Source organism: Bufo bufo, chromosome 4 (genome assembly GCF_905171765.1).
Source record: "Bufo bufo chromosome 4, aBufBuf1.1, whole genome shotgun sequence".
Lineage (NCBI taxonomy): Eukaryota > Metazoa > Chordata > Amphibia > Anura > Bufonidae > Bufo > Bufo bufo.
Window position 1 is genome coordinate 154,990,711 of NC_053392.1, and position 17,813 is coordinate 155,008,523.

Genomic DNA, 17,813 nt, shown 5'->3' on the forward strand with positions numbered 1-17,813 from the left:
CGCTGCATCGATTATATTCGACAGCCCTAGTATTTATACTGCCCTGGCATTCTAGGGGCCCCAAAGCGTGAGAAGAAGTCTGGTATCCAAATGTCTAAAAATGCCCTCCTAAAAAGACTTTGGGCACCTTTGCGCATCTAGGCTGCAAAAAAGTGTCACACATCTGGTATCGCCGTACTCAGGAGAAGTTGGGGAATGTGTTTTGGGGTGTCATTTTACATATACCCATGCTGGGTGAGAGAAATATCTTGGTCAAATGCCAACTTTGTATAAAAAAATGGGAAAAGTTGTCTTTTGCCAAGATATTTCTCTCACCCAGCATGGGTATATGTAAAATGACACCCCAAAACACATTCCCCAACTTCTCCTGAATACGGCGATACCACATGTGTGACACTTTTTTGCAGCCTAGGTGGGCAAAGGGGCCCATATTCCAAAGAGCACCTTTAGGATTTCACAGGTCATTTACCTACTTACCACACATTAGGGCCCCTGGAAAATGCCAGGGCAGTATAACTACCCCACAAGTGACCCCATTTTGGAAAGAAGACACCCCAAGGTATTTCGTGAGGGGCATGGCGAGTTCCTAGAAATTTTTATTTTTTGTCACAAGTTAGTGGAAAATGCTGATTTTTTTTTTTTTTTTTTTTCATACAAAGTCTCATATTCCACTAACTTGTGACAAAAAATAAAAACTTCCATGAACTCACTATGCCCATCAGCGAATACCTTGGGGTCTCTTCTTTCCAAAATGGGGTCACTTGTGGGGTAGTTATACTGCCCTGGCATTCTAGGGGCCCAAATGTGTGGTAAGGAGTTTGAAATCAAATTCTGTAAAAAATGACCAGTGAAATCCGAAAGGTGCTCTTTGGAATATGGGCCCCTTTGCCCACCTAGGCTGCAAAAAAGTGTCACACATGTGGTATCGCCGTACTCAGGAGAAGGTGGGGAATGTGTTTTGGGGTGTCATTTTACATATACCCATGCTGGGTGAGAGAAATATCTTGGCAAAAGACAACTTTTCCCATTTTTTTATACAAAGTTGGCATTTGACCAAGATATTTATCTCACCCAGCATGGGTATATGTAAAAAGACACCCCAAAACACATTCCTCAACTTCTCCCGAGTACGGAGATACCAGATGTGTGACACTTTTTTGCAGCCTAGGTGGGCAAAGGGGCCCATATTCCAAAGAGCACCTTTCGGATTTCACTCGTCATTTTTTACAGAATTTGATTTCAAACTCCTTACCACACATTTGGGCCCCTAGAATGCCAGGGCAGTATAACTACCCCACAAGTGACCCCATTTTGGAAAGAAGAGACCCCAAGGTATTTCGTGATGGGCATAGTGAGTTCATAGAAGTTTTTATTTTTTGTCACAAGTTAGTGGAATATGAGACTTTGTAAGAAAAAAAAAAAAAAATCATCATTTTCCGCTAACTTGTGACAAAAAATAAAAAGTTCTATGAACTCACTATGCCCATCAGCGAATACCTTAGGGTGTGTACTTTCCGAAATGGGGTCATTTGTGGGGTGTTTGTACTGTCTGGCCATTGTAGAACCTCAGGAAACATGACAGGTGCTCAGAAAGTCAGAGCTGCTTCAAAAAGCGGAAATTCACATTTTTGTACCATAGTTTGTAAACGCTATAACTTTTACCCAAAGCATTTTTTTTTTACCCAAAGCATTTTTTTCTTACCCAAACATTTTTTATCAAAGACATGTAGAACAAAAAATTTAGAGCAAAATTTATATATGTATGTAGTTTTTTTTGCAAAATTTTACAACTGAAAGTGAAAAATGTCATTTTTTTGCAAAAAAATCGTTAAATTTCAATTAATAACAAAAAAAGTAAAAATGTCAGCAGCAATGAAATACCACCAAATGAAAGCTCTATTAGTGAGAAGAAAAGGAGGTAAAATTCATTTGGGTGGTAAGTTGCATGACCGAGCAATAAACGGTGAAAGTAGTGTAGGTCAGAAGTGTAAAAAGTGGCCTGGTCTTTCAGGGTGTTTAAGCACTGGGGGCTGAGGTGGTTAAACATCAACTGCCCCCGATAAGGGGCAATTTTTGGAAGCTTTGGATAAACATAACATGTGACTGTGCAGTGTGTTTTTATACATGCTGTTTGTTAACGCTGTCAAACGTGCTTTTACCCATAGCTTTGTATGTCAATGTCACTGAGAAATTATATACTATTGCTGTCATTGCGTTCAAGTCCTTGGGGAGGGTGGAGGGAAAAAGCAAAAATTCATTAAAATAAATGAATGAAAAGTCCCTGGAAACTAGAGGGTGTTATATACCAATTTCCAGGGCAATTGGAGACAATTTGGTTTGTCCCAAGCTGATCGGGTCTGAATCAAACTCTTTCAATAATTCAGCGAACCTGAACCGAACTGAACCTCAAATGGTTCTCTCATCTCTAATTCTGACCACCCTATTTGTCCATATATTCATACCAGAGAACTGTCAAAAATTAAAATCTGCTTGCTTTCTATTACATAACTAGCTGCCTACAGCCACCACTAGGGAGAGCTCCGTTTATAGGAAGTTATGCAGTTACTATTGATTAGAATGAAAGCTGAAATAATCTCTTTGCATTAACCTCTCACTAGCAAAGCCTTCTGTCAGGAATCATCCTGTTATGTCTGTTTAGTTCAGACTGTCTTGCCCTTAAGTTTTCCCTCAGTTAATATGGTGGATTGTGTCTCAGCTGGGTGACATCTTACTTACTGTTTCAAATATAAACCTCTCAAGCCTGTTACCCGTTGCTTGAGTATTGTGTTTTAGCTCCTGCTTGTGCAGTCCTCTCGCCTGGAACTTGCTCTCTGGTTTGTTCCTTCTCCTTGTGGTTTACCCTGCTACTCCTGGACACCTGCCGACCGCTCGCTGGGTTTCCCCCTGACCTCTCGTCTGGATCCCTGCCTTCATCTGCATTCCTGCTACCTCCTGTTCAAGACTCCGGTGCCTCCTGTGTTTAGGCCTTGCCCCTGCCATTGGATTCCATCAGTATTCCACTATTTTAGGCATCAAGCCTAAAATGGAGTCCGCTGGGACTGGGAGTTCAGAAGTTTGCATTAAGCAACTGCTGATGCTATGGCTATGTTGTGGTAAATATTAATAGTTGTAATTAGCTCGCATCAAAGTTTGTGTAAGGAAAAAGGTAAGTCTCCCCCCTCAGCCCCAGTCAGAGACAAACACATCTGTTACCATCTTCCTTGAAAATCCTGAGAGACTCCCCCGCGCTTCCCAGTCTGCTCACCTTTTATTTACTAACAAAAGGTGTAAAAGGGGCTGGCCCAAGACAAGGATACAGGAAGTGATAACATGCAGGAAGTGATGTCAAAGGACAGGGTGGGGCAATCAATGTGGCTAGGACAATGCACACGCCCCATCCCTGTCAGCATTCAACACTGCTCAAAGGTGATCAGTGTCTAATAAAGATCATTCTACTGGTTCCCATAGGTTTGAAATTATCTGCGAGACATTGCTACAGCTATTGTCAGTATACGGTACTAGTATACCGACAAGGCAGATATGCATGTCTTAAAAGCAGACATTTCTCCAAGACACAGGGAGACAGATGACAAACTATAAAAACACACACACATCCTAAAGTAAAATGTCCGCATAATAAAATTTCCACAACAGCTAATATGCGCACCGAGATGCAGACTTTAAAAAATAAATATGACGCCTCTGAAGGACAGACTTCCCACAACATCCACATTTATGGACAAGCGATTCAAGAGCTACGTGGTACCGTGCAGACATTATCTGACCGGATAGTCCACTTGGAGAATCGAGTTTCTGTACCACCCGCTGCAGTACCTGCAATGACCCCTAAGTTGCCACCATTCAGATTTGGCGGAGACCGCGAAAAATTCCGGGGATTCCTCAATCAATGTAGGCTATACTTTGATGCAAATTCAACTCAGTATCCTACTGATAGATCTAAAGTCGTATGTATTATTATGCTGCTGACACATAAAGCCATTGCCTGGGCTAGTCCATTGATTGAGACTCAAGACGCCCGGCTAAATCACTTAGAGGATTTTATTGATGCCATGAGTCAAATGTTTGATGACCCCAATCGAGGTGCTACAGCTGAAGCAGCATTACTAGTATTGCACCAGGGCAGACGCCCTGTCACAGAGTATGCAATGGAGTTCAAGAGTTGGGCTGTTGAAACCAATTGGAACGACGCAGCAAAAATTAATTTTCTTAGGAAAGGACTATGCAGTGCATTAAAAGATTAACTTTCCCGTGCGGAGGCTCCTTTTGGTTTGGATGCTTTTATTAACCATTGCATTCGAATCAATATCCAACTGTCTGAAGAACGACAAGAGAAATGGGCTACCTTGAATTATGATACTAAGCAGTCTCCCTCTTTTCCTGTCTCCATTTCCAAGGAACCCCAAGGAAAGATTTACAGAGAATCAGGAAGTGAGCCTATGCAAGTAGATTCCATACTAAGACGTGAAAGCGTTGATCGAAGGGAGCACAGGCTCCAGGAAAATCTATGCTTTTACTGTGGAAAGTCTGACTATTTCCTTATCGACTGCCCTAGCTGTCCGCGGAGGTTGGTGGCAGCTATTACAGATCCTGACTTTTCAGATGGAGAATAAATTGCTTCGGAAACAGAATTAGCTGAGAACGCAATCATCCATTCCATTTCATCAGTGGCCCCTCATATTAAGAAATAGAATAAAGACTCCCATTGCTTCCTTCCCAATAAGTTCTTGATTAACTGTCAGTGGATATCCACCTCTGCTATGGTGGACTCCGGGGCTAGTGGCAATTTCATGGACCTTTCTTTTGCTCAAAAGCATGGGGTTAAATTTCAGAAAAAACTCTCACCCATGGTAATGGAGACCGTAGATGGATCTCCACTGAGCTCAGGGCCAGTGGATCAAGAAACAGTACCACTTGAAATCATTATAACACCCCATCACCGTGAAATCCTATTGTTTCTATTGATCTCTTCTTCACATTTTCCTATTATTCTAGGCCTACCCCGGTTGCAAGCACAGAACCATGTGATCAACTGGGAAACCAAAGAAATAAGCTTCCCAGCGGAGAATGTTCTTTAGACACCTCAGTCTTAACAAGGTTCAGAAAATCCGGCTCAAGATAATAGGGTAATAGAGTTACCCTCTGTATATAAGGAATTTGCGGACATTTGCGATAAACAAAATGCGGACAAGCTCCCCCCACACTGACCCTACGATTGTCCTATAGAATTGCTTCCTGGTGCATCTATACATTTTTGAAACATCTACCCTTTGGCAGGCCCTGAACTAAAAGCCCTCAAGGACTACATAGAAGAAAATCGGGCTAAGGCGTTTATCCGCCCATCTTCCTCACCGGTGGGGGCTCCTATATTATTTGTTAAGAAGAAGGACTTGATTACTGAGAACTTAACAAAATTACAATCAAAAACTGTTATCCTCTACCATTGATCCCCGAGCTTTTGGAGCGAGTGCGACATGCAAAAACTTTTACAATGTTAGACCTGCGAGGCGCCTATAACCTGGTCCGTATCAGATCTGGAGATGAATGGAAGACAGCTTTAAGGTCACGTTACGGACATTTTGAATATCTTGTAATGCCTTTTGGTCTTTGCAATGCCCCGGCCACTTTTCAACATCTCGTCAATGATATCTTCAGAGATCTTCTGGGCCAGTTCGTAGTCATCTATTTGGACGATATCTTGATATTCTCCAACTCTATGGAAGAACATCAGAGGCATGTGAGACTCAGTTTGGAACGTCTAAGAATCAACTTTACATTAAGATTGAAAAATGTGAATTTCACCAAACTGAGATCCAATTCCTTGGCTATATAATTACACCTCATGGTCTACACATGGACTCTAGCACGATAAAAGCAATAGTAGACTGGCCTACTCCCTGGAGCATAAAAGATGTTCAACGTTTCATAGTTTTGCCAATTTTTATAGACGCTTCATTAAAGGGTTTCTATCACTTCGTATGACATAATTAGTTGTCAGACACTAGCGATCTGCTAGTGTCTGCTCTGGCCAACCATCCTACTATAATCACTTGTGGGGCAGCGGTTTTGCTAAAAAACTAACTTTTATAAATATGCTAATGAGCCTCTAGGTGCTATGTGGGCGTCATTAGCACCTAGAGGCTCCGTCTACCTTCATACACAGCCGCCGCCCAGCGCGTCCCTCCAGCCCGCCCATGTCCTCCTCCGTGTGACGCAGCGGACGAGTTCTCGCGCATGCGCCGTGCGCGGCTGTATTCGGCGCATTTGAGATCTCAGCTCGGAGCGGTCAGACATTCAATGCGCATGCGCCGAATACAGCCGGGCATGCGCATTGAATGTCTGACCGCTCCGAGCTGAGATCTCAAATGCGCCGAATACAGCTGCGCATGCGCGAGAACTCGTCCGCTGCGTCACACGGAGGAGGACATGGGCGGGCTGGAGGGACGCGCTGGGCGGCGGCTGTGTATGAAGGTAGACGGAGCCTCTAGGTGCTAATGACGCCCACATAGCACCTAGAGGCTCATTAGCATATTTATAAAAGTTAGTTTTTTAGCAAAACCGCTGCCCCACAAGTGATTATAGTAGGATGGTTGGCCAGAGCAGACACTAGCAGATCGCTAGTGTCTGACAGCTAATTATGTCATACGAAGTGATAGAAACCATTTAAGAATTTCTCAGAAATAATTACACCTATTACACAGTTGACTAAGAAAAAAAATGTTTTTGCCTGTTCTCCCCAAGCACAGAAATCCTTTTGTCTCCTAAAGTCCAAGTTCACTACAGCCCCTGTATTAGTTCATCCCGACCCAGAACTCGCCTTCATTGTAGAAGTAGATTCTTCAGACTGTGCTATAGGGGCTATTCTGTCTCAGAGAACAGGAGACAAGGGTTTATTGCATCCGTGTGCTTTTTTCTCCCAACGTTTATTCCCTGTTGAGAAGAATTATGCTGTGGAGAATAAAGAACTGTTAGCTATCATGGCATCTTTAAGGAATGGAGACTTCATGTTCAAGGTGCCTCACAGCAAATAATAGTTCTGATTGATAACCGTAATTTGGAATTCGTTAGACCTGCCAAATGTTTATCTCCTCGCCAAGCTCGTTGGAGTCTCTTCCTCAATCAATTCAACTTTGTAATCTCGTACAGGCCCAGTTACTCATTGCTTGAGTATTGTGTTTTAGCTCCTGCTTGTGCAGTCCTCTCGCCTGGAACTTGCTCTCTGGTTTGTTCCTTCTCCTTGCGGTTTACCCTGCTACTCCTGGACACCTGCCAACCGCTCGCTGGGTTTCCCCCTGACCTCTCGTCTGGATCCCTGCCTTCATCAGCATTCCTGCTACCTCCTGTTCAAAACTGGTGCCTCCTGTGTTTAGGCCTTGTCCCTGCCATTGGATTCCAGCAGTATTCCACTAGTAACATGACACCTTCATGGAAATGCAGTGTTTTCTTCCAGGCCCCATAGCAGTTGCAAGGTCTGCCACACCTGATGGTATGCCACCTATACAGAAGTACTGTATTGCGGTAAACAGTTCAAGTCAGCTATCAATTTCAAAAATAATTTAGAAAAATGTATTTAAAAAAATGTTCCCATTTAGCTTAAATAAAGCAAACATAATTGGTATTGTTATGTCAAAAATGTCCAATCTGCTAAAATATCGCATTATTTATCCCATAAGGTAAACGTCATTAAAAAAAATCCCAGTGCCAGAATTGTCATTTTTTTGGCATCTCCTTCCCCAATGGGGTAAAATTATAAAGTTGCACGCTCCCTAAAATGAAACCAATACAAACTACAGCTCACCCAGCAAAAATTGAGTCCTCCCACACCATCATAGATAAAAAAAAATTAAAATTAAAAGTTATGGGTGTCAGCAATGACAACACAATTTTTTAAAGAAAAGTTTAAAGGGTTTCTGTCACCCCACAAAACTCATTTTTTTTTTTTGGATAGTTAGATTCCTCATAGCGCGATATAGGAGAATATAATAGTCTTACTTACTTTCATACGGCCGATTCTTTATAACACGAAGTTTTATAATATGTAAATGAGGGCTCTACCAGCAAGTAGGGCGTCTACTTGCTGGTAGCCGCAGCAGAAAACCGCCCCCTCGCCGTGTTGATTGACAGGGCCAGCCGTGATCTCCTCCTCCGGCCGGCCCTGTCAGTAATTAAAAAATCGCACGCCTCTGGTCATTCGGCGCAGGCGCTCTGAGATGAGGAGGCTCGTCTCCTCAGCACTCCCTCAGTGCGCCTGCGCCGATGACATCACCGAAAGAGAAGACGTCATCGGCGCAGGCGCACTGAGCGAGTGCTGAGGAGACGAGCCTCCTCATCTCAGAGCGCCTGCGCCGAATGACCAGAGGCGCGCGATTTTTGAATTACTGACAGGGCCGGCCGGAGGAGGAGATCACGGCTGGCCCTGTCAATCAACACGGCGAGGGGGCGGTTTTCTGCTGCGGCTACCAGCAAGTAGACGCCCTACTTGCTGGTAGAGCCCTCATTTACATATTATAAAAGTTCGTTTTATAAAGAATCGGCCGCATGAAAGTAAGTAAGACTATTATATTCTCCTATATCGCGCTATAAGGAATCTAACTATCCAAAAAAAAAAAAAAGAGTTTTGTGGGGTGACAGAAACCCTTTAAAGTACTAAAACATAAGAAAAAGTATATACATGTGGTATTGCTGTAATCATATTGATCCACAGATTAAGGTTGTCTTGTCACTTTTACAGCATAGTGAACACCGTAAAAACTAACCCCAAACAATGGTGGCACAGGGGGCGTTTTTTCATCCCGCAAATAATTTTTGTAGTTTCAAAAAGCAATATATGGTACATTAAATGGTGCAATTAAAATGTACAACTCATCTCACAGAGAACAAGCCCCATAAGGCTATGTCAATGGAAAAATGCAAACGTTATAGCTCTTGGAAGTGATGTGAAAGAAATAAAAAATATCATTTCAAAAAATGGCCTGAATGGAAATGCTTTAATGTAACTCCCTGATATATAAAGGATTCTAAACCAGAGTTTGACTGATGCAGGTACATTGCTATATTTTGAAATCAGCCCCAATTTTTTTATATTGCAATTGTTTTTCAGGACTTGATGTACTTTGAGCAATCTTCCGATAGCATATGAAGATTTTAAAAGGAACTGCTTATTGTGCTAAAGAAACAGAACTGATGAAAGAATTATAGAAAAAAGAAAACATGCAGGATAATCTTATAGGAAGAAGCCACAGAAAGAAAATGTTCATATTGTACCAATAAGGACGTTTGTAAATAAAGTAAATCTAATATATAAAGCTAAGTGTATGTATGTCTGTGTGTGTGTATGTATGTCTCTAAAGGAATCTGCACCGTCGCATTTAGGGTACATTCAGACGTCTGTAGTGTTTTGCGGTCCACAAATTGCGGACCGCAAAACACTGACACAGCACATCGCCGGCACTTAATAGATCATTCCTATTCTTGTCCGCTGCTGCAGACAAGAATAGGACATGTTCTATTTTTTTCCTGAAGCCGCGGACCGGAAATGCGGATGCGGACAGCACACTGTGTGCTGTCTGCATCTTTTCCGGCCCTATTGAAAATGAATGGGTCCACACCGGACCCATTCAACAGACGTCTGAATGGACCCTTACAATCACAAAATTTGGCACACAGGTACATCAGGTGTCCAGGGAGATTTTAAACCGGGTCTCAGCTCACTAGCACGTAACGTTCCTGAGATATTCCCCAAAAATGCATTAGACAATAGAAGCTTTGTCACATGACCCTTATCAGCCAATAGAAGCTCACAGCCCCTTAGTCGCCACATACACACAGTTTTAAACCAGGTTTCCATAACAACCCAGCCATTTTTCTTCACTGCTGTAGGTCAGCTTTAAAGGGGCAGGGCACTGTGGATGACACTGTTAAGGGAGCAGAGTGCTGTGGAGGTCACAGTTCAGGGGCAGGTAGGGTGGCCATTCAGGCCACCCTCAAAAGACAGACTTAAAAACCCCGCCCCTGGTCCCGCTAAGCCATGCCCCCAACCTGGTTAGGCCACACACCCTCCCACTCCGCAGCCGACAGAAATTGAAAAAATGAAGGTAAAAATCTACTTCTGTCAGCTGCAGAGGTGGGAGGGAGGGTGACTTTCTCCCTGCAGCTCACGCTCAGACAGCACAGTGCTGCTGTCTGAGAGTGAACTGTTCAAAAGGACATCCCTGTGTCCGTCCAGGCCCTGCGCTGCACGGAGGACAGGGAGTCTGAAAGCCGGACTGTCCGCCCTAAAACCGGACCTCTGGCCACCCTAGTGGCAGACTGCTGTGGAGGTCACAGTTAAGGGGACGGTCCGCTATGGAGGTCAGTGTTAAGGAACAGATTGCTGTAGAGGCCACTGTTAAGGGGGCAGGGTGTTGTGGAAAATACTGTAAGGGTCCATCCGTTTTTTCTGGAACAGATCTGGACCAGATCTGGACCCATTCATTTTCAATGGGTCCTGGAAAAAAACGGACAGCACAATGTGTGCTGTCCGATTCCGTTGTTCCGTTCCGCATGTCCGTTTAAATATAAAACATGTCCTATTCTTTTCCTGAAAAATCAGATCCTGGTACAATACAAAGTCAATGGATCCGCAAAAAACAGAAGACATACGGATGTCATTCCGTATGTCATCCGTTTTATACGGAATCCGTTCCTGGAAATTACATTAAAATATTTTTTTTTAATTTTTTTTAAATTTTTTTTCAAGAAATCCAAACAACTTTATTTGCTTATTGAAATTTATACATGTTTCCGTTTTTTGCGGATCCGCAAAAAATGGATGACATACGGATGACATATGGAAACATTTTCAGGAACAACGGATCCGCAAAAAACGGACAGAAAATCGGATTATAGAAAAATACTGACGTGTGAATGTAGCCTTAAGGAGACTGGGTACTGTGGGGCCCCCTGCACACGATCCGGATTCATGTGCGGAGAATCCGCACTGAAATCCGCAGGTGTTCGCAGGCAAATCTGTGCGGTCAATCCACATTAATTGGTGCGGATTTGCATACGGATTTGCGTGCGTATTTGGTGCGGACTCGTTGCGGATTTTCCGCATGCGGATTTCACTAAGTGAATGAAGAAAATCCGGTCCGGACAAAAAAAATTAATTGACATGTCGCGGATTTTAAAATCCGCACCGCAGGTCAAAATCCGCGCGGAAAAAATCCGCATCGTGTGCATTGAGAATTTCAAATTCTCATAGAATACAATGGACATGACCTACGGTGCGGATTTTCCGAACGCAAATCCGCGCGGAAAATCCGCACGCAATCCGGATCGTGTGCAGGGGGCCTGGAGGTCACTAATAAAGGGGCTGCTGCTGTAAAGGTCACTGATAAAGGGAAAGGCGCTGTGGAGGTCTCTCTTAAGGGGGCAGAGAACGGTGGAGGTCACAGTTAGGCTTATTGCACACGACCGTATGGCTTTTTCAGTGTTTTGCGGTCTGTTTTTCACAGATCCGTTGTTCCGTTTTTTGTTTCCGTTGTGTTTCCGTTTCTGTTCCGTTTTTGTTCCGTTTTTCCGTTCCGTTTTTCCGTATGGCATATACAGTATACAGTAATTACATAGATAAAATTGGGCTGGGCATAACATTTTCAATAGATGGTTCAGCAAAAAACGGAACGGAAACGGAATACATACGGATGCATTTCCGTATGTGTTCCGTTTTTTTGCGGACCCATTGACTTGAATGGAGCCACGGAACGTGATTTGCGGGCAATAATAGGACATGTTCTATGTTAAAACGGAACAGAAAAACGGAAATACGGAAACGGAATGCATACGGAGTATATTCCGTTTTTTTGCGGACCCATTGAAATTAATGGTTCCGTATACGGACCGTATACGGAACGCAAAAAACGTCCAGTAAACGGGAAAAAAAAAGTCCGTGTGCAATAGGCCTTAAGGGGACAGTCCGCTATTGAGGTCAGTGTGAAGGGGCGGGGTGCTGTAGAGGTCATTGTTAAGGGGATGAGGTCACATTTTAAGGGAACGGAGCTCTTTGGAGGTCACTGTTAAGGGGTTGGGATATTGTGGAAATCAATGTTAACCCTTTCATGACCAAGGGTCATTGATGCCCCAGTGTCCAGGTCAAATTTTATAAATCTGACATGCGTCACTTTATGTGGTAATAACTTTGGAACACTTTTATTTATCCAAGCCATTCTGACATTGTTTTCTCGTGACACATTCTACTTCATGATAGTCATAAATTTAAGTTAATATATTTCCCCTTTAATTATGAAAAAATCCCAAATTTACCTAAAAGTTTGAAAAATTCGCAATTTTTTAAATTTCTATTTCTCTGCATTTAAAACAGAAAGTGATTCCTCATAAAACATTTATTACTTAATATTCCCCATATGTCTACATTATGTTGGCATCATTCTGGAAATGTCATTTTATTTTTTCAGGAAGTTAGAAGGCTTAGAAGTTTAGAAGCAATTCTTAAAATTTTTAAGAAAATTTCTAAAACCCAATTTTTAAGGACCAGTTCAGATCTGAAGTCACTTTGTGGGGCTTACATAGTGGATACCCCATACACGACCCCAGGGCCGGCCTTTGGGGTGTGCGGGCTATGCGGCCGCACAGGGCGCCATAGCAACAGGGGCGCCGGGCGGCCGACAGCTCGCAATGTAATATGCGGCAGGCGAGGCGGCACTTGTGTTCTCCCTCGGGGCGGGCCCCCCGCCCCCTCCATCTCCCCTGTATTTAGCAGGGGGCACCCGGCGCCTGTTGCGGTTTAAAAAAAATTAAAAAAAAGTTGCTTATACTGTATAAGTTCGGGCGGCCGGCGCCGCCCCTCATGCTGCTCCGCCTGAGCGGCTGAGGCTGAGCGCTTGCCACTCTAAAGAATCCTGCCTGCGCCTGCTGTGTGCTATTAATGTAGCGTGGCCGAGCTCTGTTCGATCCGCGGTACAGGAGCTTTTGTTTCCTGTACCCGGCCGGACTGACAGGAAGTGCTCACTTAGTGTGCACTTCCTGTCAGTCTGGCCGGGTACAGGAAACAAATCCTCCTGTACCGCGGATCGAACAGAGCTCGGCCACGCTACACTAGAGGTGGAGGTGGGAGTAGAATGAGAGTGACAAGGGGGGAGGAAATAATGAGAGTGACAAGGGGGGAGGGGGGGAAATAATGAGAGTGACAAGGGGGGGGCAATAATGAGAGTGAAAAGGGGGGAGGGGGGGAATAATGAGGGGGACGAGGGGGAGGGGGGGGAAATAATGAGAGGGACAAGGGGAGAGGGGGGGAAATAATGAGAGTGACAAGGGGGGAGGGAGGGGAAATAATGAGAGTGACAAGGGGGGGGGGAATAATGAGAGTGACAAGGGAGAGGGGGGGGATAATGAGAGTGACAAGGGAGGGGGGTGGAATAATGAGAGTGACAAGGGAGAGGGGGGGAATAATGAGAGTGACAAGGGAGAGGGGGGGGAATAATGAGAGTGACAAGGGAGAGGGGGGAATAATGAGAGTGACAAGGGAGAGGGGGGGGAATAATGAGAGTGACAAGGGAAAGGGGGGGGAATAATGAGAGTGACAAGGGAGAGGGGGGGGGAATAATGAGAGTGACAAGGGAAGGGGGGGGGGGGAGAGAGTGACAAGGGAGGGATGGAGGGGGGGGAGAAGAGAGTGACAATGGAGTCCCCAGAGCCAGACTGCAGTCAGAGTCCAGATCATCTTATTGTCCTGGTGGTAAGTAGACAATGCAATATGTTTATTATTTAATTGTTTAGTTATTAATACTACATTGGAAACTAATTTTCTCAGCTGGACACCGAACCGACACTGCGCATGCGCTGGGAGCCTCACCAGCGGTTAGGGTAGGGAAAAAGCACTGGCCCGTACGTAATTCTTCCCTAACCGCTGGTGAGGCTCCGGTGCATGCGCAGTGTCGGCCGGTGTTCAGCTGAGAACATCCATCCGATCACTGCGCCTGCGCATTGGCCCATAGTTTTTCCCTACCCTAACCGCCGGCGAGGCTCCTGGCGCATGCGCACTCTGCTGTGAAATTTCCCTAACCTGTCGTTGTGCGCCTGCGCGGCGCTGCACACCTCCTCACGTCATGTCCGGTGCGACCAGAAGTGACGAGGGTAGGGAAATCTCACGAAGTAGGGAAGTATAACATTACACCGGCCTTTGGGGTGTGTGGGCTGGTAACTACTTGGTTGGATAGTCAGCCAGTCTATGCCATGATGCCAGCAACAAGCAGTGTTTGTTTTCTTTTTGGGGGGGGGCGCCACAAGGTTAGCTCGCACAGGGCGCCTGAACACCTAAGGCCGGACCTGAACGACCCCATTGTAGAAACTACACCCCTCAAGTTACTCAAAACTGATTTTACAAACTTTGTTAACCCTTTAGGTGTTCCACAAGAATTAAAGGAAAATGGAGAATAAATTTCTAAATTTCACTTTTTTTGGCAGATTTTCCATTTTTTTCCATTTTTTTCTTTAACACATTGAGGGTTAATAGCCAAACAAAACTCTATATTTATTACCCTGATTCTGCGGTTTACAGAAACACCCCACATGTGGTCGTAAACTGATGTAAGGGCGCACGGCAGGGCACAGAAGAAAAGGAGCGCCGTATGGTTTTGGAAGACAGATTTTGCTGGACTGGTTTTTAGATGCCATGTCCCATTTAAAGCCCCCCTGATGCACCCCTACAGTAGAAACTCCCCAAAAGTGACCCTATTTTGGAAACTGGGGGATAAGGTGCCAGATTTATTGGTACTATTTTTGGGGGCATATGCCTTTTTGATCGCTTGGTGTTGCACTTTTTGTGATGTAAGGTGAAAAAAATTGCTTTTTGGCACTGTTTTTATTTTTTATTTTTTACTGTGTTTACCTGAGGGGTTAGGTCATGTGATATTTTTATCGAGCATGTTGTTACGGACGCGCCAATACCTAATATGTACACTTTTTTATTTTATTTCACTTTAACACAATAATGGCATATTTGAAATAAAAAAATGATGTTTTAGTGTCTCCGTGTTCTGAGAGCTATAGTTTTTTTTTTTTTTTTTTTTTGCGATTTTCTTATGTAGGGTCTCATTTTTTGCGGCATGAGGTGACGGTTTTATTGGTACCATTTTGTGGGACATACGCCATTTTGATCGCTCGGTGTTGCACTTTTTGTGGTGTAAGGTGAAAAAAATTGCTTTTTGGCACTGTTTTTATTTTTTATTTTTTATGGTGTTTATCGTACGGGGTCGATCATGTGATATATTTATAAAGACTGCCGTTATGGACGCGGTGATACCTAATATGTCCAGTTTTTTTTTCTTTTTCATTTTTTATAGGAAAAGGCAATTTATTTTTTTAAATTACAATTTTATTTATTTATTTTAACTTTTATTTTTTTCACTTTTTTTTTATCAAGTCCCACTTGGATCTTTAAGATCCAGTGGGGCTGATGGCTGTACTATACTTTGCAATGCATTTGCATTGCAAAGTACAATACTATCAAATGTCCTGTAGATGGCAACACCGGGCGCGTTTGCAAAGCGTCCGGTTGCCATGGCAACCATCAGGCGCTGCCATCACAGCGCAGCAGCCCCAATAGTTGAGAGAGGGAGCCCCCTCCCTCTATTAACCTCATGGATGCCGCTACCGCGGCATCTAAGGCGTTACAGCAGAGTGTCAGCATACAGCTGACACTCGCTGCTGATGTCGGCGGCTCAGAAATGGAGCCGCCGACATCAAATAAAGCAGTGGGACCGCATCGGGGGCAGGAGGCACAGATAGGGGGCAGCGCTGTAAAGGGGGGGGCATGGCCAGCAGGAGGGGGCACATTTGGGGGTGCATGCATGGGGGGGAGGGGGCGGACCGCATCAGGGGTACAAAAAATGGATGGGGGCAGGGATCGCATCGGAGGCCGGGCTCACAGGAGGGGTGGGGGAATTGGAGGCGCACAGGAAGGGGGCAAAGATCGGGGGCACAGATGGGGGGGCTTCATTACACATTACCTGATTTCAGGCTCAGATCTGCAGAGCGCAGATCAGAGCCTGAAATCGGCATTTTAACACTGCCGCGATCCGATTGGTTAGTCTGCACAGACTAACCAATTGGATCGATTGCCGGCAAGGGACCACTCTGATTGGTCCCTTGCCGGCATTACTAGACTGTATGCTGTCCGTGACAGCAGCAGTGCAGGGGAAGAAGCTTTAATCCAAGCGCTTTGTAGCGACTTGCATAATTTGCACGACTTGCATAATTAACACTTATTATATTCTCACTAATGACTTGTAATAAACTCATATGTACAGTGGATATAAAAAGTCTACACACATCTGTTAAAATGTCAGGTTTCTGTGATGTAAAAAAATTAGACTGAGATAAATCAGCCCCAAAGCATGATGCTGCCACCACCATGCTTCACTGTGGGTATGGTGTTCTTTTGGTGATGTGCAGTGTTGTTTTTGGGCCAAACATATCTTTTAGAATTATGGCCAAAAAGTTCAACCTTGGTTTCATCAGACCATAACACCTTTTGGCCTCATGCACACGACCGTGCAGTTTTTTGCGGTCCGCAAACCGCGGATCTGCAAAAAAACGGAAGGCGCCCATGTTGCCTTCCGCAATTTGCGGAACGGAACGGGCACCGGCAATATAAATGCCTATTATTGTCCGCAAAGCGCGGACAAGAATAGGACATGTTATATTTTTTTAGCGGGGCCGCGGAACGGAGCCACGGATGCGGACAGCACATCGAGTGCTGTCCGCATCTTTTGCGCCCCATTGAACTGAATGGGTCCGCATCCGAGCCGCTTGGATGCAGACCTAAACAACGGTCGTGTGCATGAGGCCTTTCCCACATGCTTTTGGGAGACTTCAGATGTGTTTTTGCAAAATGTAGCCTGGCTTGGATGTTTTTCTTCGAAAGAAAAGGCTTTCATCTTGCCACTCTACCCCATAGCCCAGACCTATGAAGAATACGGGAGATTGTTGTCACATGTACTACACAGCCAGTACTTGCCAGGAATTTCTGCAGCTCCTTTAACCCCTTAAAGACAGGGCACATTTTCACCTTAAAGACCAGGACATTTTTTGCAAATCTGACCAGTGTCACTTTATGTGTGAATAACTTTAAAACGCTTTTACTTATCCAGGCTATTCTGAGATTGTTTTTTCATCACATATTGTACTTTATGACACTGGTAAAATAGAGTCAACAAAATTTATTTTTATTTATAAAAAAATACCAAATTTACCAAAAAAATTTAAAAAATACCAAATTTCCAAGTTTAAATTTCTCTACTTCTCTACTTCTTTAATAGATAGTAATACCTCCAAAAATAGTTATTACTTTACATTCCCCATATGTTTACTTCATGTTAGGATCATTTTGGGAATGACATTTTATTTTTTGGGGACGTTACAAGAAGTTTAGAAGCAAATCTTGAAATTTCAATAACCCACTTTTTAAGGACCAGATCAGGTCTGAAGTCACTTTGTTAGGCTTACATAATAGAAACCACCCAAAAATGACCCCATTCTAGAAACTACACCCCTCAATATATTCAAAACTGATTATACAAACATTGTCAACCCTTTAGGTGTTCCACAAGAGTTAATGGCAAATGGAGATAAAATTTCTGAATTTCGATTTTTTGGAAAATTTTCCATTTTAATCAATTTTTTACAGTACCAAAGCAAGGGTTAACAGCCAAACAAAACTCAATATTTATTGCCCTGATTCTGTAGTTTGCAGAAACACCCCATATGTGGCTGTAAACTATAGTACGGGAACACGGTAG

The 17,813-nt window shown here is 43.9% G+C and overlaps 1 protein-coding gene across 1 annotated transcript in view; it reads left to right on the top strand.

The window, feature by feature from the left end:
* Window positions 1-9,236, top strand: part of PLSCR5 (phospholipid scramblase family member 5) — a 142,305-nt gene extending 133,069 nt beyond the window's left edge. The window contains exon 7 of the mRNA XM_040429945.1: window positions 9,119-9,236. Within this exon, the coding sequence (XP_040285879.1) occupies window positions 9,119-9,157 (39 nt within the window). The 3' untranslated portion in view covers window positions 9,158-9,236. The remainder of the gene's footprint in view (window positions 1-9,118) is intronic.
* The last annotated feature ends 8,577 nt before the right edge of the window (window positions 9,237-17,813 follow it).